The sequence below is a fragment of the Lipotes vexillifer genome, unplaced genomic scaffold, assembly GCF_000442215.2.
Source record: "Lipotes vexillifer unplaced genomic scaffold, Lipotes_vexillifer_v1.1 scaffold1586, whole genome shotgun sequence".
In the NCBI taxonomy this organism is placed as follows: Eukaryota; Metazoa; Chordata; class Mammalia; order Artiodactyla; family Lipotidae; genus Lipotes; species Lipotes vexillifer.
In genome coordinates this window covers 125,242-146,142 of record NW_006792103.1, presented here as the reverse complement: position 1 = coordinate 146,142, position 20,901 = coordinate 125,242, and the positions used below count along the sequence as shown (strand labels likewise).

Sequence of the window (20,901 nt, the reverse complement as noted above, 5' to 3'; positions counted from 1 at the left end):
TTATTTTTTTTCTGCATCTATTGAGGTGATCATATGGTATTTATTCTTCAGTTTGTTAATATGATCTATCACATTGATTGATTTGCGTATGTTGAAGAATCCTTGCATCCCTGGGATAAACCCTGCTTGATCATGGTGTATGATCCTTTTAATGTGTTGCTGGATTCTGTTTGCTAGTATTTCGTTGAGGATTTTTGCATCTATATTCATCAGTGATATTGGTCTGTAATTTTCTTTTTTGGTAGTATCTTTGTCTGGTTTTGGTATCAGGATGATGGTGGCCTCATAGAATGAGTTTGGGAGCGTTCCTTCCTCTGCAATCGTTTGGAAGAGTTTGAGAAGGATGGGTATTAACTCTTCTCTAAATGTTTGAAAGAATTCACCTGTGAAGCCAGCTGGTCCTGGACTTTGGTTTGTTGGAAGATTTTTACTCACAGTTTCAATTTCATTCCTTGTGATTGGTCTGTTCATATTTTCTATTTCTTCCTGCTTCAGTCTTGGAAAGTTATACCTTTCTAAGAATTTGTCCATTTCTTCCAGGTTGTCCATTTTATTGGCATACAGTTGCTTGTAGTAGTCCCTTGGGATGCTTTGTATTTCTGTGGTGTCTGTTGTAACTTCACCTTTTTCATTTCTAATTTTATTGATTTGAGTCCTCTCCCTCTTTTTCTTGATGAGTCTGGCTAATGGTTTATCAACTTTGTTTATCTTCTCAAGGACCAACTTTTAGTTTTATTGATCTTTGCTATTGTTTCGTTTGTTTCGTTTGTTTCTATTTCATTTACTTCTGCTCTGATCTTTATGATTTCTTTCCTTCTGCTAACTTTGGATTTTGTTTGTTCTTCTTTCTCTAGTTCCTTCAGGTGTACGGTTAGATTGTTTATTTGAGATATTTCTTGTTTCTTGAGGTAGGCTTGTATAGCTATAAACTTCCCTCTTAGAACTGCTTACGCTGCATCCCACAGGTTTCGGATCGTTGTGTTTTCATTGTCATTTGTCTCTAGGTATTTTTGATTTCCTCTTTGATTTCTTCAGTGATCTCTTGGTTATTTAGTAATGTATTGTTTAGCCTCCATGTGTTTGTGTTTTTTACGTTTTTTCCCCTGTAATTCATTTCTAATCTCATAGCGTTGTGGTCAGAAAAGATGCTTGATATGATTTCAATTTTCTTAAATTTACTGAGGCTTGATTTGTGACCCAAGAGGTGATCTATCCTGGAAAATGTTCTGTGCGCACTTGAGAAGAAAGTGTAATCTGCTGTTTTTGGATGGAATGTCCTATAAATATCAATTATATCTACCTGGTCTATTATGTCATTTAAAGCTTCTGTTTCCTTATTTATTTTCATTTTGGATGATCTGTCCATTGGTGGAAGTGAGATGTTAAAGTCCCCCAGTATTACTGTCTTACTGTCGATTTCCTCTTTTATAGCTGTTAGCAGTTGCCTTATGTATTGAGGTGCTCTTATGTTGGGTGCATATATATTTATAATTGTTACATCTTCTTCTTGGATTGATGCCTTGATCATTATGTAGTGTCCTTCCTTGTCTCTTGTAACATTCTTTATTTTAAAGTCTATTTTATCTGATATGAGTATTGCTACTCCAGGTTTCTTTTGATTTCCATTTGCATGGAATATCTTTTTCCATCCCCTCACTTTCAGTCTGTATGTGTCCCTAGGTCTGAAGTGGGTCTCTTGTAGACAGCATATAGATGGGTCTTGGTTTTGTATCCATTCAGCAAGCCTGTGTCTTTTGGTTGGAGCATTTAATCCATTCACATTTAAGGTGATTATCGATGTGTATGTCCCTATAACAATTTTCTTAATTGTTTTGGGTTTGTTTTTGTAGGTCCTTTTCTTTTCTTGTGTTTCCCACTTAGAGAAGTTCCTTTAGCATTTGTTGTAGAGCTGGTTTGGTGGTGCTAAATTCTCTTAGCTTTTGCTTGTCTGTAAAGCTTTTGATTTCTCCATCGAATCTGAATGAGATCCTTGCTAGGTAGAGTAATCTTGGTTGTAGGCTCTTCCCTTTCATCACTTTAAGTATATCATGCCACTCCCTTCTGGCTTGTAGACTTTCTGCTGAGAAATCAGCTGTTAACCTTTTGGGAGTTCCCTTCTATGTTATTTGCCATTTTTCCCTTGCTGCTTTCAAGAATTTTTCTTTGTCTTTAATTTTTGCCAATTTGTCTCAGTGTGTTTCTCCTTGGATTTATCCTGTATAGGACTCGCTGTGCTTCCTGGACTTGGGTGGCTATTTCCTTTCCCATGTTAGGGAAGTTTTCAACTATTATCTCTTCAAATATTTTCTCTCGTCCTTTCTCCCTCTCTTCTCCTTCTGGGACCCCTATAATGCGAATGTTGTTGCGTTTAATGTTGTCTCAGAGGTCTCTTAGGCTGTCTTCATTTCTTTTCATTCTTTTTTCTTTATTCTGTTCCACAGCAGTGAATTCCACCATTCTGTCTTCTAGGTCACTTATCCGTTCTTCTGCCTCAGTTATTCTGCTATTGATTCCTTCTAGTATAGTTTTCATTTCAGTTATTGTATTGTTCATCTCTGTTTGTTTGTTCTTTAATTCTGCTAGGTCTTTGTTAAACATTTCTTGCATCTTCTTGATCTTTGCCTCCATTCTTTTTCCGAGGTCCTGGATCATCTTCACTATCATTATTCTGAATTCTTTTTCTGGAAGGTTGCCTATCTCCACTTCATTTAGTTGTTTTTCTGGGGTTTTATCTTGTTCCTTCATCTGGTACATAGCCCTCTGCCTTTTCATCTTGTCTGACTTTCTGTGTATGTGTTTTATATATATATTTTTTTTTTTTTTTTAAATGTATTTATCACTTACTTTTGGCTGCATTGGGTCTTCATTGCTACGCGCAGGCTTTTAGTTGTGGCGAGCGGGGGCTACTCTTCGTTGTGGTGTGCAGGCTTCTCATTGCAGTGGCTTCTCTTGTTGCAAAGCACGGGCTCTAGGCACGGGAGCTCAGTATTTGTGGCTCGCGGGCTCTAGAGCACCAGCTCAGTAGTTGTGGCGCACTGGCTTAGTTGCTCCGCGGCATGTGGGATCTTCCCAGACCAGGGCTCGAACCCGTGTCCCCTGTGTTGGCAGGCGGATTCTTTACCACTGCACCACTAGGGAAGTCTGACAAATACCTTTTAGACAGTACTATAATGTAGTACTAATTGAAACTTAATGGCCTGTATTTTATATGAATCTTAAACATTTCCCTAAATATACAAGCAGCTGTTAACAATTACCACAGAAATGAACATTACTTTTCTATTTGAACAATAAACATCAAAGGGTCTTCTCAATGCTAAGAATTAAACTACGAAATAGCATTTATAGGCAAAATCCAAACTTCCTTGGATTAAGTGTATAGACATGTCATCTCAAGAATGCTTTCTTTCCAGATATGTCATGCTTTAACGAAAAATGTGCAATGCAGTATTCAGAAGAGTCATGGTTTAAGATAGCAAAGTCCAAGCTCACCTTCCTTCACTCCGTGCACTTTCAGACACACTGCTCTTATCATTCACATTGGCTGCCCGGCCTTTCCCGTCGGTCTGTTCCCCGCAGAGTTTGGAGCTGGATGCTGCTGGGGAGGCAGGTTCCTCACAGTCCTGTTCTCGTAATTTGGAGGTGCTCGCTCCATCTGCTCTCACCTCTCTCACTGATGTTTCTGGTGAGGTTTGTATTTCTGTCAAAGTTTCTTGTCCTAAGTAATCATGGTTAGTGATTGCTACTGCAGAAGTGCCATGATTTGCTGTAGCTCCTGTGCTGGTTCCCATGGATTTGGAAATGACCTTCAGCTTATGTGAATTTGGTTTGTAGTGCTTCTTTTTGTGTTTAACTTTAGAATTGTGCTTTAAGAAAAACTCACACGACTCCTGTAGTACTCTTCGACTTTCACTGATTGGACTGTAAGAAAATCCAAGGAGAGAGTTTACTTGATAAATGTTAAGTGTTATAACAGAAATCATAAAGCATATCACATATCTTGTGCCAAAAATCCTCATTCATTAAAGTTACGATCTATATGATTTACATTATTTATAAAATCTGGGATTATAAATACTATGAGATATAAGTAGATGATTGTCATGAAATGAAATCTTTTTGTGCATACACTGTTAGTTGCTTTTGTCAGCATAAAGAGTAGAAAGAAATTAAATAGACAAAATCAGAAGATGAGGGCAAGAAAACTCAAACCAGCATAAAGTAGGGGATTATCTGTATGTGTATCATATATAAATATATCAAATATGAAAGTAAACCAGAGAGAAAGAACACAGAATATAATTAATGGTCTTTGTTTAAATGCAATTGTTTACTTTCTAACATTCAAGTTATAGCAAGTTATTCTGAAGTTAGTGTGGGTATATAAATACAGGATAGAGATATAGTAATAGCTCAAAAAGATTAAAGTCCAGTTAAATGCAATTCTTCAGACTTCAAAAACTTATTTGTGAAAAGGTTCTGAAATTTTTACCACAAAAAGTGTTCATTAATCAAACCAATTGGGAACAGTTTAAAAAATTCTATACTACATTGTTGACTGTACACAATGTATAACATATATAAATAACAAAATGAACTATTTACTCATAAATGTAAATCTACTATATTGTTACATAATATTCCATAAGCTCAAATTTTTACCATCTTAAGCAAGGCAAATAAGTGACATGTTAAGTCAGTATTATGTGTAATATAATTTAAAGGTAATGATTGTACATCACATTTGAATCGTACTCTATAGACTGCTTTGCATATATTTGACCCATTTCATCTTTCATCATTGATAAAAAAGGATAAAATTATTTAAAATTCTGAACCCAAAACAATGAACTTAATGATAGCAGTAATAATACTAGATATATTATAAGCCATGGAAATAAAATGCACTTTTTACAAACTTTTCATTCATATTTCAATAGAACAGTACATGTCAAAGACTATCGTAACAAATGCTAAAATAAAGCATCTCTCTCCATGAAAAAGATTTCAACTTGAAACAACAGTTGACATAATGAAACTCCAGTACAATGATTTGGTATTTGATCTATTTATTTTAAAACAATGTCAGATAATTCAATAGATTCTTACTCTTTCTTGCGACTTCGTTTAAAAAACCCAGCCCATTCTGTGCATGTCTTTTTGCTTCCAACCCAGAAGACAGCAGAGATGCCAACAATTAATGTCATCAGATATTTTATCATAAATAAAGCCAACTCTGGTCGAGTTTCTGTTTTTGCCTACAAAAAAGTAATGAATAAGAATTTTAGTGATACATTTAAAGTGGAGAAAAGTCTATACAGTCAATGCAAAACTTGAACAAAAAGTATAAATCAGTTTGTCTTATTATGAAATGTTTGATATGAGAAGTGCTTTAAGTGTAACATAGAAGTTCTGAACAAAGAACTTTTATCCAAATACATAGCTAGAAAGGGAAAAATACTTATTAAATATATTTAGGAAGGACGTCTTACATCTTGGCTTGATATCTGGCATTTCTTTTCCCTATAAGTACAGCAGCTTCTTATAATTGCCAAAATATCTGCCTCTCAGTATTTATCTTTTCCTTCACTATAATCTATAAAAAAAATACATTTAAACTCATTATAACAACATACTATTTTAGAGTCTTTATGCATTGTTGATGTTTTATTACAAAAACTTAGAGCAAAATAAATATCAGTAAAATGTAAAAATGTGGAAATTCTGTAAAAATTAAATCATACTTTTTTTTCAAGCATAAACTTTCAAATATTATTTTTTAAATGTTACAAGTATCAAAATACTATATATTATGCATTATATCTTGCTTTTTGCACTTAGTAATATTTCTTGGAGACCATTCTAGAGCACTTCATTCTTTTTAAAGGCTGCTCCATTGTGTGGATGAACTATAATCTATTCAGCTATCCCTACTAATAGATATTCAGGTTACTTCCAACCTACTGCCATTGCAAATAATGTTGCAGTGACTATCTTTGTATGTATATAATTTCTCACATTTGTGAACAGAGCTGTTGATAAATTCCCAGAAGGACAGAATCAAAGAGTATGAGCATTTTAAGTGCCAGATATTATCAAAATGCTCTCCATAGAAGGTTGAACTAATTGAACAGCAAAGTCTAGAACGTGTATTTTGCCAGTTTCATCAATACAGTGGTTATAAAACCTGTCATAAGCAGAAATATAATTTTATTATAACTTTCATTTGCATCCCTCTTATAACATTTTTAATATGTTTAAGAACAGCTTTTTTATTTTCCTTTTTTGTGACCCCTCTATACATTCTTTTCTCATTTTTATATCAGGTTGTTGGTTTTTTTCTTATTGATCTATAGGAACTCTTTATAAATAAGGAAATTAGCCCTTCAATTGTGATGTGATGAGTGAATAAATTTTCCCAGTTGGTCTCCTGACTTTGATTATGGTGGGGTTTTCTGCCATGCAGAATCTGAAAAAAGTCTTTTCCTTAGTCAAATTTAGCAATCTTTTCTTCTATAGTGCCTGCATTTTATATCATAAAGTCCTTCCCCACTATAAGATTAGAATTTTCTCACTTTATCTTCTAATATCGTTTCTTTCTTTACATGAAACGTAATCTTAAAAAATCATATATCTTGGGCTTCCCTGGTGGTGCAGTGGTTGAGAATCTGCCTGCCAATGCAGGGGACATGGGTTCGAGTCCTGGTCTGGGAAGATCCCACATGCCGCGGAGCAACTAGGCCCGTGAGCCACAACTACTGAGCCTGCGCATCTGAAGCCTGTGCTCCGCAACAAGAGAGGCCGCAATAGTGAGAGGCCTGCGCACCGCGATGAAGAGTGGCCCCCGCTTGCCACAACTAGAGAAAGCCCTTGCACAGAAATGAAGACCCAACACAGCCAAAAATAAAAATAAATTTTTTAAAATAATAATAATAAAAAATAAAAAATCATATATCTTAAACTTTTTAGTAGTATGTAACAGTTGCCTTCCCCCCCTAGTTTGCCAAAAATACTGAGGAATCTAGGAGACATTTAATACAGCAGTATCACTTTAAGAGAGCTCGCTTATTAATCATATAGTAAAAACAGACAATGGATAACACACTATGGACAGTATGTAAGGCGAGTAAAACCATTATCCTCACATATCAGTATGTAAAATAGATTTCACTGTGTTACAGTGCAGTAATTTTCTAGAATATAAACTATGTAAAATAATTCAGCCCACACATTGCTTGATCTGATACACTGTGATGACAGCACTCACACTCAATATAATTAGTTAATACCATATATAAATATTCCATAAAATATATAAAATCTATTAAAAACAAAGTTTCTATTTTAAAAAACTCAACTAAAATGCTTTAAGAGATTTTCTATTTTCAGATATTTATTTTTTTTCATCTTAAAATCACCACTTTAATCCAACCAGAAGCATCAGAAACATATGAAACATATTTTAATTGTGCGTTTTGTCATAAGAAATGACAGGATGGTTTCGGCATAAATTCTGTTTTTATAAGCATATACAAGCAAGGTATAAGATGACATATACCATTTTATTATAAACCCAAATAAGGGTTTCCCCAACTAACTGAAGAATTAAAAACAACTACTCTCTCTCTCTCGCTCTTTTTTTTTTTTTTGGCTGCTCCGTTCGGCTTGCAGAATCTTCGTTCCCCAATCTGGGACTGAACCCTGGCCCCCTGCAGTTGGAAGCGCCAAGTCCTAACCACTGTGCCGCCAGGGAAATCTTTTTCTCCCTATGACAAGACCTGTTCCTCTGATTCTGTTCTGCAGTACTACTATTCATTTGCAATCCAATTTAATTTTTAAAAGAATAGCTAAAGGAGGCACTTTACTATTGTAACTGAAGCTAAAACTTCAGGAAAGAACTTTTGGGACACTTACCCTAGTTTCAACTGAGGCGTAGGGAACAACTCCCTCTGTCTATTGGATTTTCTCACCTGAAATCTAACTTTATGGTCATGACTAATTCAAAGATATTTCCAGGGAACATTTGCCATGTTAAAATTAAATAGTGAAATAACACAAATGACAGGTTTTACCTGGTAAGGACATGGGATGTGGTACTGACGACAATGGTCAGAGACCCAAGTTATCTCCCAGGTTATCCTGTTCACTTGCTCATAGACGTAACATCCAAGAAGTGTCACTAATGGCACAAGATACAGGCCACTGAAGACTCCAATTCGAATCATAAATTTCTTTAGTTTCTCTTGGTTCCGGCCATCATGTTGTATAACTTGTCGAACATGATTTAAGGAAATAATGCCAGCTAAAAGAAGAGAGAGCCCGACAAACACACAAAGGCACAGTGGCAAGAGTACAAAGTAGCGAGAGGCATCCAGGTCATAAAGGCCGACAAAGCAAACTCCACTAATATTGTCTCCTTCAACTTTGTTCATAGCAAGAAGCATAACGGTCAGAAAACCTGGTATTCCCCATGCAACAGCATGAAACCACACTGCTTTCTGTTCAATGGCTTCACAACTCCATTTTCTCCCAGCAGCTAAGAACCAAGTAATGGTAAGAATCACCCACCACACAGTGCCAGCCATTGTGAAAAAATACAAAAACATAAACAAAACGGTGCAAGCCTTATTTTGAGAGCCTAGAACAACTGTGTCACCAAGTTCTAGTTTCTCATCTGCCTTATTGCAGGCTGTGCTATTGCCTAGCAAGAATCCAATGAAGTACATAAGAGATACAATGCTGTAACAGACAGAGTAATATATAATTGGTCTCTCAGGGTATCTGAACCTTCTAACATCAATTAAAAAAGTAAGGAATGTAAACAGAGTTGCACAAAGACAGAATATTGAAACTATTCCAATAAAACTTTTTGCAAACTCTAGCTCATCACTTTTAAAATACATGTTGGGGCATGGAGGTGCACATTGGTCAATTCCCAGAAACTTATAGCCTTGTCCCCCAGAAGTCTTAAGATGCCTTGGACACCAAAATCCAATGTCTCTTTGGACTTGTTCTGTTTTCTTGTGAGGACTGAGAAACTCTGCGTGTTGATCAAAAGTTACAGGAACAGACTCGTCACAGTATTGTAATCTGTAAAGATTTTAAAAAATAATACATGAAGTTGACATTTTTGAGTCACTATTTTAATACTCTGCTTTCCAACTATAAAATATTTCCTTATGCATTCATAACTGATGGGAAGACATATGAGCTTAAACAGATTACAGCTTTAGAGCTGGGGAGAAAGTTTTGAAGTTGACTAAAAAATTGTAGGTGTTAATGAGGCCCCAACACACTAACAAATACATTAAGTATCAGGCAAATGAACATGAAAATTCCCTTACTCAGAAAACAATCAATTAATAATTGTTAAATAATTTCTGGTTTCAAGACTAAGTACTTAAGAAAGAATTTATCTTGATTGGTATTCTCTAGACAAAAAAAATCCTGGCTTGTCTGTTTAAGCATTTGAAATATGTCTTGGGGAAATTAGTTTTTGTTTTCTAGCGTCCATGAGCAAAGTAGATCAGCCACATAGTAAGGTGATGACAACTAAAATGACTGAAATGAGATCATTTCCCGGATGGAGAGGACAGAGTTCAAGTGATATCTAAGTTCATAAAGAAGGGCAAGAAGAGGAAGGCCGAGGACCAGCTTAACTCACATCACCATTTTGTTGCAGTGTGGCTGTTTGCCTCCCTTGTTTATGGGCAGACTGGAGTGACAGAAAGGGATATTGCTGTTTTGTGCAGAACTTTATCACTGAGTTGTCTCCACACACCAGAATTATTTTGGAGCATCTACATAGTTTAGAAATTAGTGGAGGTTTTTAAGGAGAAAGCGTTTGAAATATGCTTTAGATAAGAATAGAAAATAATAAAACATATGCCCATAAAAACAACACAGATGTATCTACAAGCTTTTTCAAAAGGTGGTATGTCAGTTTTGTTTTATATCTTTTTAAATAAAGCAATATAACATTACAGATACAGTTTGGACCCCTTTCTGGTCCTATTCTCTTTTCTCTCTCTTCTAAAATATTCATTACTACAAGTTCAGTTTTTATTTCTCCTCATGCATTTTAAAATATTCTACTATGTTATTTTCCAACTACAATGTTATATAGTATTATTTTACAGGTTTTGAACTTTATATAAATGACACTGTGCTATACACATCATACATTTTTTTTACTTATGCTATAATTTTTAGATTTATCCATATTGACAGATGTGGGTAACTGCATTCATCTTTTAACTGTATAGTAGTATTATAGAGTGTAAGTACATCACAATTTACTTATCGTTCTTACAGTGGACTTGCAGACTTTTTCTCATTAAAAAAAAATTACAGATAATGTTACAATAAGTATTCTTGCATACGATTCCTTGTTTGTGAAAAAGTTTCTATAGAAGGGGATCTCCTAAGATGTATGGCATGAGCATCTTCACCTTTACTATGTACTAAGTTGTTCTGGAAAGTGATTAGGTATCTATCAGAAATGTATGAGTTCCACAAGGGTCTGTAGTTTCTTCAGTCTACAGATAAAGAAACAAAAAGGGAGCCACCTTCCTTCCCAGATTTATTATATAAGGTGTCATTATGTTAGAATATTTCAAATTACAAGCTCCCATATTTCAAATTACAAGCTCCCAACGTCTAGAGAATAGGAGATAAAAGTAATCAATCAAGACAGATGCAAAAAGGTCCATGAATTGATAATAAGGCCCATTTCTCCCCAGTTTAGGGCAAAGGCACCATCACACATTCTCATAGAACTATGCACCCTCATTTGTTGTATTAACACAGCTGTAATTTTGCATTTATTTTTATGATTATTTGATTACTCGCTGTTCCTCCCACCCCACTGTGAGTTCCCTGAAAACAAGAACCAAGTCTGGTTTTGCTCACCACTGTTTACAGTGTTGATATATAGTAAGTGTCTAACATATATTAAGTGTGCAGTAAACAGCTGCTGACTTAAATAATGAAAGTCTATCACTAATATTCTGGAAAATTAATACCAATATTGAAATATCATCAGTAGCTTTCAGCTGAAAACATAATTTACCTGTCACATTCAAGTTCCTCAGGCCATCGGATCCCAAAAGTGTCCATTAATTTTTTGCAGTCAGAATACACTTTCTCACAAAATTTACGACAGGGTGGAACCACATCAATTTGCTCTGTGCAGGTTGGTACAAAAGCTTTGCAAAGGAAAGTTTCAACATTTGGTGAACATTCCAGATTTGCAAGAGGAAGAAAAAGCTATTAAGAAAAACAGTAAGATAAGGTTAGAAAACATTTTAATATAACAAAGGAATTTTTTGGTATATACTTCTTCACTTAGTCTCCAAAAGAATCTTTAAATCTCACTCTCAATATAATCAAATTTGAGGAGATAATTTTGTTTAGTTAGACGTAAGAACCCTTAATACACAGTGAAATATTATTTTGTTCAACTATGCATTTTTCAAGAAGACATGCTAAATCAAAACAAATCAAAAGTATGAGTTGATTGCTAGATGAAATAGATCATACAAATATTTAATACGTAAGTATATGCTGAAATACCTTAACACTTTACTGCTCATTCTAGAGAATAAAGGAATGTTTGGGGTGGAGGGAAGCATGAAAAGGCATGAGGATCACAAGAACATGAAGTATTCAGGGCAAGAAGTCCAGTATGACTACAAGATAAGGTCAAAGAGGTGAAGTCAAGGACAGAGTAGAGAGAGATGAGACTGGAGAGGTTCTCTGGACCTGATCATGGAGAGCACGGATGACATGCTAAATTGCTTGGATTTAAAAATAACGATACAGTGTTGATATATAGTAAGTGTCTAACATATATTAAGTGTGCAGTAAACAGCTGCTGACTTAAATAATGAAAGTCTATCACTAATATTCTGGAAAATTAATACCAATATTGAAATATCATCAGTAGCTTTCAGCTGAAAACATAATTTACCTGTCACATTCAAGTTCCTCAGGCCATCGGATCCCAAAAGTGTCCATTAATTTTTTGCAGTCAGAATACACTTTCTCACAAAATTTACGACAGGGTGGAACCACATCAATTTGCTCTGTGCAGGTTGGTACAAAAGCTTTGCAAAGGAAAGTTTCAACATTTGGTGAACATTCCAGATTTGCAAGAGGAAGAAAAAGCTATTAAGAAAAACAGTAAGATAAGGTTAGAAAACATTTTAATATAACAAAGGAATTTTTTGGTATATACTTCTTCACTTAGTCTCCAAAAGAATCTTTAAATCTCACTCTCAATATAATCAAATTTGAGGAGATAATTTTGTTTAGTTAGACGTAAGAACCCTTAATACACAGTGAAATATTATTTTGTTCAACTATGCATTTTTCAAGAAGACATGCTAAATCAAAACAAATCAAAAGTATGAGTTGATTGCTAGATGAAATAGATCATACAAATATTTAATACGTAAGTATATGCTGAAATACCTTAACACTTTACTGCTCATTCTAGAGAATAAAGGAATGTTTGGGGTGGAGGGAAGCATGAAAAGGCATGAGGATCACAAGAACATGAAGTATTCAGGGCAAGAAGTCCAGTATGACTACAAGATAAGGTCAAAGAGGTGAAGTCAAGGACAGAGTAGAGAGAGATGAGACTGGAGAGGTTCTCTGGACCTGATCATGGAGAGCACGGATGACATGCTAAATTGCTTGGATTTAAAAATAACGAGTGGGGGGCTTCCCTGGTGGCGCAGTGGTTGAGAGTCCGCCTGCCGATGCAGGGGACGCGGGTTCGTGCCCCGGTCTGGGAAGATCCCACGTGCCGCGGAGCAGCTGGGCCCGTGAGCCATGGCCGCTGAGCCTGCGCGTCCGGAGCCTGCGCTCTGCAACGGGAGAGGCCACAACAGTGGGAGGCCTGCATACCGCAAAAAAACAAAACAAAACAAAAAAAAACGAGTGGGATACTATGGGAGAGTTGTAAGCAGGAGGTGTCTCTACAGTCTGACAGCTAAGTTTGAATGCTAGCTCCACATTTACTAGTTTTATAACTTTGGCAAGTTACTTAAATTCTCCGTGCCTTAGTTTCTTCATCTGTAAACTGGCAATAATAACAGTACCTGTCTCATAAGATCATTGTGAATACTAAGTTAATAAATGTAAAGCATTTATAACAGTGTCTGGCATACAGGTAAGTAATAAATATTAGTTATTGTGATTACCCTTTAGAGAGTGTGGATAGGTTCTGGAAAAACATGGTGGATTGAGCACATATGTTTATCTCCTTTCCCTCCTCCTTGCTTCCTTAGTAACACGACAATAAAGAAATAAAAAGGTACTAATCTATTAGTAAGTGAACAAGAGAAACTACATTAGCATATCTGAGTTTTCCAAAAAACAAAAATGAAACAAAACAACAAAAAAGAAAGCCCTAAACTTTGAGCAACAGAAAGCTATTAGAGGAGTGGTAAGTCACTTAACGGGACAAAGCTGGAGTGGAGGGATTCACATGAGAATGAGCTGATTTGCCCTAAAGAATCTGAGAGTCTCAGTTCTTTGAAGCACCAAGTAGCATAAAAGGTTAAAATTGGAGGAATGTTTACAAAATTACTTCCTCACTATGTCACCCCCCCTCCCCACCCAGGCAGCCAGATGACCACCGCATTCTACCAGAATTGTTTCCAAAAGAGATGGCACTAGAGACGTTCTGCACCTGGGTATCAGGCACAGAGCAGAGCAGAAGTACAATCCACAGTGACGAAAGGGGGACTGAGTAAGAGTCTACCTACAGAAACAGGAAGCCCTCATCTTCTTTTCCTGCTCTATTCCCAAAAGGCTGGCAAACAGGCATATACCTACCATCCCCAGTCTTTGAAAAAACCCAACCGTCTTGGAGAAAAGACCTCTCTCTACACATTGACAGTGAAAAAGCTAGTCAACCTCAAGCTCACCTTACCATGAAGCCCACTGGTGACCAGTCCCATTCATGCACACAGAGCTTTTCAGGGCCCCACAAACATGAACGGGCAGCCAAGGATCATCAGGCATTTGAAGAAAGCATCATGAAAGACAGAGACCAAAACAAGCAAGCAGATAAAAGGAAATTTGGAGGAAATAGAGACTACACAGGGAACAGAAGAAAACAAATCACAAAACAAACAAAACCCTGAATAACTTAAGTGAGAAGCTAACGCTTCCATTACAAAAGAATAAGATGCTATGGAAAATTTAAAAATAGTAAGATAGCTGAAATTAAAAACTCTATAGAAGGATTAGAAGATAAAGCTGAAGGAAGAGATGGACAATAGGAGGATCACTCCAAGTGCCCAACTCCTGACTAAAGGACTTCCAGAAAGAAGCAAGGAAAATGCGAGTTGGGGTGATAATCAAAGAAGAAATTAAGAACATTTCTCAGAACAGAAGGATACCAGTTTCCACACTTAAAAGGTTGGCAGCACACTGTAATCCTGCTACTAAAACATTTCTGGGCTAAAATGTCAGTCAATGAACTCTCTTTTACAGAGATCTCTCTCACATTCTCCTCTTTTTTCAAACCTCCAGTTCCACACCCCATCCTCTCAGTTGATGATTCTGTTCCTAGTTCACTGAGAAATCAGAAATAACCAGAAGACAACTTCCTTATTCTCTCACAAAAGGTACCAAACCTAACTGCAGCTTATCCACATTCTCTACCTTCACTATTTAAATGGTTGAACAGCTTGAACTCCTAACCAACCAAGTCTTCGTTTGTACACTGGATCTCTTCCCACTTGTCTAGTCAAGGACTCTGCTCTGGTAACTGTCCTGTCTCCTATTCTTGCAGTAATTTCCCCCTCTGTGTTACAGTGATTGCCCCATCATACAAACTTACTCTATTATCTCTCACCATAAAAAAAAAATCTTTCCTTGGGCTTCCCTGGTGGTGCAGTGGTTAAGAATCCGCCTGCCAATGCAGGGGACACGGGGTCGATCCCTGGTCCGGGAAGATCCCACATGCCGCGGAGCAGCTAAGCCTGTGCACCACAACTACTGAGCCTGCGCTCTAGAGCCTGTGAGCCACAACTATTGAGCCTGCGTGCCACAACTACCAAAGCCCGTGAGCCTAGAGCCCGTGCTCCACAACGAGAGAAGCCACCGCAATGAGAAGCCCTCGCATCACAATGAACAGTAGCCCCCGCTTGCCGCAACTAGAGAAAGCACGCGCGCAGCAACAAAGACCCAATGCAGCCAAAAATTTAAAAAAAAAAAAAAATTTCCTTGACTCCACATTCCCACCCCCACCCAGCTATTATTTCATTTTTCTCTTCCTCTTTATAGAAAAAACCCTGAAAACAGTTGTCTTTACCCACTTTCTCCAATTCTGCTCTTCCATTTCCTTTTGAGCCCACTCTCCACTCAGGTTTTGTCCCCATACTTCAATGAAACAGCTTGTCAGAGTTACCAATAAACTTCAGATTGTCAAATCCAATGGTCAATTGAGTCCTCATCCTACTCAACTCTTTAACATTTGACACAGTGGGATCCTGTCCTCCTCCTGAGATGCTTTTTTCAATTGGCTTCTAGAATACGAATTTTCCTGAATTTCTACGGATCTCACTGTCTGTTCCTTTTCTGATTTCTTCCATTTCTCAAGTCTCAATATTGAAGAGCTCCAGGGCTCAATCCTCAGACCTCTACCCTATGTATACCCACTCCTCAGGAGAAACTAATCCAGAATCATGGTATTAAATACCAACTATACATGAAGGAGTCACAAATTTATTTCTGGCCTCCATCTCTCCTGTGAACCCTAGACTTGAATGACCATCTGCCTTCTGGACAACTCCACTTGGCTGTCAACACATTATCTCAAACCCACCATGTCCAAAACACAACTCAAACCCACTACACCCTATCCCCCAAACACTCCCTTAGTCTCCCCATCTCAGTAATGTGGTACCACCATTCACCAAGTTACTCAGGCCAAGAATCTAAACATTTATCCTCTACTCCTCTCTTTCTCTCACCCCATATCCAATCCATCAGCAAATCCTATTGGCTCTCCTTCCAAAATATATTTCAAATTTGACCATTTCTCACTGTTATTAAGTTACTACATCTCAGCCAGTATATATTTCACCTAGACTACTGAAATAGCCTGCTAACAGGTCTCACTACTTACCACTCTTGCTAATCTTACAATTTCTGTACCAATCCATACTCCTACCGATGTGATTCTTTAAAATGCAAGTTTGTCCTTGTTCAAAAGACCCCAATAGAAAAAATTTCAAAGTCCTTACCAAGTCCTATAAGGCCCTAAATTTCCTGGCCCTTAGCTATGTCTCCAGTTTCATTTCGTAACTCCTTTTCTTACTCCATTGCCACCAAACTGGCCTTTTGCCTCTCAACATTCCATGTATATGTCTGCTTCAGGATTTGCATTTGCTGTTCCCTTCATCTAGAACACTCTTCCACCAGGTAGTCACATGGCTTGTGTCTCTGCTCAACTGGGTCTCTGCTCAACGGTTACCTCAGAGAGGCATTCCCTGCTCACCCTACATAAAAAATTATACTGTCATTCTCAGTTCCATTATTATGTTTTGTATTTCTTTATAGTCCTTATCAGTATGTGACATTTCATTATGTTACTAGTTTATATGTTCACTAGTTTATTTCTTAATTTCTGCCTTCACCACTAGAATGTAAATTCCAGGAACAGAAGGGATTTTATCTATTTTTTTTTTACTGCTGTATCCACAGTGCCTAGAACTGTGTGTGTGTAGAATGATTTCTCTATAAATATTTACTGAATAAACAATAACTATCTAGATCAATGAATGAACAATGACAAGCCATGTCCAAAAATTTCAGAGCATCAAGATAAAGAAAAGATCATAAATATTTCCAGATAGAAAAAAACAGGTCACATGCAAAGGAATTAAATTCTGACTATTTGGTAATATCAGATGCTAGAAGGCAATGCAGAAATAATTTCTAAAATTCTGAAGGAATATTACTTTCAACCTAGAATGCTATACCCAACCAAACATTTAGGTGACAGTAAAATAATGACCTTTTTGGCCCTGTAAGGAAGCAAAATTTTTAACTTTCAAATATGCTTTTTTAGGAAGCAACTAGACGATGTAGTATTCCTAAAACCAACTGAAGGAGTACATGAATAAACTAGGAAGGAAAATGACATGGGACTCGGGAATTAGTTGATCCAACACTAAGTATGGCAAGGGGAAGCCACAGCACGACAGCTACACATTTAGACCAGAAAGAAGTCAGGGCATATTGATAGGAGGACAGACAGCTGAAGGAGGAAGATCTCCAAGGGGATGGGAGTGGGGGATTGGAACTGACAGATTATATGATATTCTGAGCATCTGAGATAATTACTGCTCTATGTCTAACAGGTCTGCTGGGATATCTAAAAAAAAATTAACCATAGGCACACAGAAAACAAAGCAAATGGGGAAAAATGCAACTGCTGTATTAACTACGTGGGGGAGGGAGGTTTTATGGAAATAAATGCAATCAAAGTATACTACTTGATTCAGCAGTGAAAAAAATTGTATTAAGAGACTGAGAGGAGAAGTAAAAGTGGTAAAGTAAGAGAAATATATTATCAACTACCATAATGAAGGAAAGACTAAAAGTCTGCTGCCTGAAGTTCTAAATTGATGAATCCAAATAACACACTAAGCATATTAGGTAGAATATGGCCTATGTAGCAGAGGAATACCTAAAAGAGCTCAAAGTGGCTGCCACTGGGGAGAAGGACTGGGTGGGGACAGAGAACAGTGGACAGGGATTATTGTTTTTCTGTTAAAAGTTGTTAATAATGAGGGTTTTTTCCCAGCTTTATTCAGGTACAATGGATGTATGATAAACTGAACATGTATAAAATCCACACATTGATGGGTTTTGAAACCATTACCATAATCAAGGTAACAAATTCATCCATCACTACCAGAAGTTTCCTCTTGCCTCTTGGTAATCCCTCCTCTTATCTCCCCTCTCATCAACACCCTCTTCCCCCACCTGTAACCTTCCCTGGCAACCACTGATCTGTTTTCTGTCACTAAAGAGTGGTATTTTCTAGAATTTTTCATAAATTTATACAGTATATTTTCTTTTTTGTCTGGCTTCTTTCACTCAGCATCATTTTGAGATTCATCCTGTTGTTCTGTGTATCAATACTTCATCCTTTTTAATTGCTGAGTGGTACTCTATTGTATGGCTATACCATAATTTGTTTATCCATTCACCTGTTGATGGACAGTATGAAGTACCTGTGGGACATTTGAGTGTGGATGTCTACTAACAGGAAGTTAAACAAATAGAGCTCTGCAGGCGAGAGACTTTAGGTTAAGGAAATAGATGTGCAAGTCATCATTATAAAAACAGTAACTGAAATAATTGAATGTAATTATCCAAAGAGAACATGTAGAGTTAGACGAAAAATTGGATTCAAAAATCTGATTCAGGGGCTTCCCTGGTGGCGCAGTGGTTGAGAGTCCACCCGCCGATGCAGGGGACGCGGGTTCGTGCCCCGGTCCGGGAAGATCCCACATGCCGTGGAGCGGCTTGGCCTGTGAGCCATGGCCGCTGAGCCTGCGCGTCCGGAGCCTGAGCTCCGCAACGGGAGAGGCCACAGCAGTGTGAGGCCCGCTTACAGCAAAAAAAAAAGAAAATCTATAGCTGTACAAAAAAACAGGGGAAGGGTCTCATCAGTGAGCTATGAACACTGAGACATCTCTGAAAAATAAATAGGAGAATGAGGACTTCTATTTTCAGCACTGTGACCAATTAAATATCTCTGGCCACAACACATTCAGATTCTAGATAAACTGCAACAGATATACATTAAAATGCATTGCTGAGCACTGCATACGCCTAATCAAATAGCATAAAATATGTAAAATGAAAAGCAACAAATCTACAAGGAGAAGTGGACAATTCCATGATCACAATCAGAAATTTCAATTCATATTTCTTAGAAAATGAAAGGCCAAGCAGACAAAAAAAGATTAATAAGTAAATATGAGATGTGATTACAATACTATAATTAACAAGTCTCATTTAAAGGGCACATACAGAACCCACACCCAACAATGAGAGGACAAGAGCTGTGGAGGACTTCGGACCAGTGGAGAATTCACCCTGCCCTGATGGGGCAGTGACTGAGCAAAGACAGGGCTGCCACGGTTGTACACTGTATCTACCTCATCTGAATGGTGCTGAGGCCTAAACCTTTGCCACCTAACAAGAGCTTGTTGGAGAGCAAACAGTAGGGTACTTTTCTCAATTTTCTCTGTCTGGAGGGGGAGAACGCCCAGCTTGTGTGAGTATCCTCCTCTCGGACTGAGGTGGAATAAAGGGAGGCATGGGCAACTGGTAGCATTTACCTCTTTGTTTCCTGTTCCAAGTAAGCCTAGTTCCTACAAATTTTGAGTGTCTGGTAATCAACTCTTATGATGGAAATAATTAAAACACACTGTTTAATTCTTCTAACTCAGAAGCCATTCTACAATAGCTATAAATAAATTGATGGTCAGCACTTAAGAACTATTATTGTCCAGGGCAGACAAAATGAAAGTAACACATGTACTTTTTGCTATATTAGAACAATTTTCTTATGGGGCAAACATGCATCACATCCTCTGTTTAATTCTTCTAGAGTGCCAACACTGGTTAATCCAATAACATTGCTGTTCATGCAATCCGCAGGGATAAATCAGATGCTGAAAACTCAAACACCTTCAGTGGCCAGGCAGATAAATTCAGAAGGGTATAAGACAGCAGGAGTAGTTGGGGAGCAGCTGCTACTCAGTTCTAGTGGACTGTTATTGGAGAGTGGGAGCACAGAGCTGTTAGGTATTTCAATTTTTCATAAGAAAACAGAACCTGGATTTGTACGTGAAATCTCCAAATTTAAAAAAAATTTAATGTGAACATTTAAAATAATGTACAGGACAAACCAAACATGTCTTCAGATCAGATCTAGTGTGGGTCACTAATGTTCAAGCTCTGTTGCAAACTAATAGACATAAAGAAATTTTTTTAGATTTGGAAGGGACCTGAGTAGACTTTTAAGACTGTTGTTTTTAAAATGTGTGTGTGCATTCTGCCAAGGATTAGTTTCTTTAACTAAGAGGTTACAAAGAAGCATAATAAATTAAATAAATAAAAGCACAGCTGCTCCCGCTGAACAGGAAGCCCTCCCTCTGAGACACCTCTCACCGCTCCCCTTCCTTACCAGTGACCTCAAAGCACTTCCAGAGATCACAGTTTGAAAACTACTGAGCTAATCCATTTTCTCAGATTAAAAGTGAGAAAATGAAATCCAATTTCTCATTGAAACTGTTACTGAAATCCCCAAATCTAGCCTATATTAGAACTAAGTGCCCTTATTCCTGAGCTAATGCTACTGATAATAAATGAGATTTGTTCAGCACCTACCATAAACTAGGCACTGTGCTTTCTCATATACCAGTTGTTTTTACAACAATCCTGTGAGAGGGATGTTCTTTTTGCTTGGGCTTCTCACTGCGGTGGCTTCTCTTGTGGCGCACAGTCTTCAGTAGTTGCTGCACATGGGCTCAGTAGTTGTGGCCCACGGGCTTAGTTGCTCTGCGGCATGTGGGATCTTCCTGGACCAGGGATCAAACCCACATCCTCTGCATTGGCAGGCGGATTCTTAACCACTGTGCCACCAGGGAAGTCCCTGAGAGGGATGTTCTTATCTCCACTTTGCAGATGAGGAAACTGAGGCTCTTAGGGCACCTTTCATAGGGTCACATAAGTAGTAAGTGGCAACCAGGATAGGAACCTGGGTCCAAATGACTCCAGATCTGTCCTCTGTAACCCTGATACTAAGTTGCCACCCAACTCTCCCTGAAAATTACCCTTCCCCAAAGCATGAGACAG

At 37.5% G+C, this 20,901-nt stretch overlaps 1 protein-coding gene across 3 annotated transcripts in view; it reads right to left on the bottom strand.

Moving 5' to 3' along the window:
* FZD6 (frizzled class receptor 6) overlaps window positions 1-20,901 on the bottom strand; it is a 38,851-nt gene that overhangs the window by 1,812 nt on the left and 16,138 nt on the right. For 2 of the 3 annotated variants that reach the window (XM_007465310.1, XM_007465309.1), the window contains 4 exons: window positions 11,972-12,168; window positions 8,073-9,090; window positions 5,110-5,258; window positions 3,493-3,921 (listed from right to left, as the gene is read on the bottom strand). In XM_007465310.1, the coding sequence (XP_007465372.1) occupies window positions 3,493-3,921; window positions 5,110-5,258; window positions 8,073-9,090; window positions 11,972-12,168 (1,793 nt within the window). The remainder of the gene's footprint in view (window positions 1-3,492; window positions 3,922-5,109; window positions 5,259-8,072; window positions 9,091-11,971; window positions 12,169-20,901) is intronic. The other variant, XM_007465311.1, reaches the window with a different exon arrangement.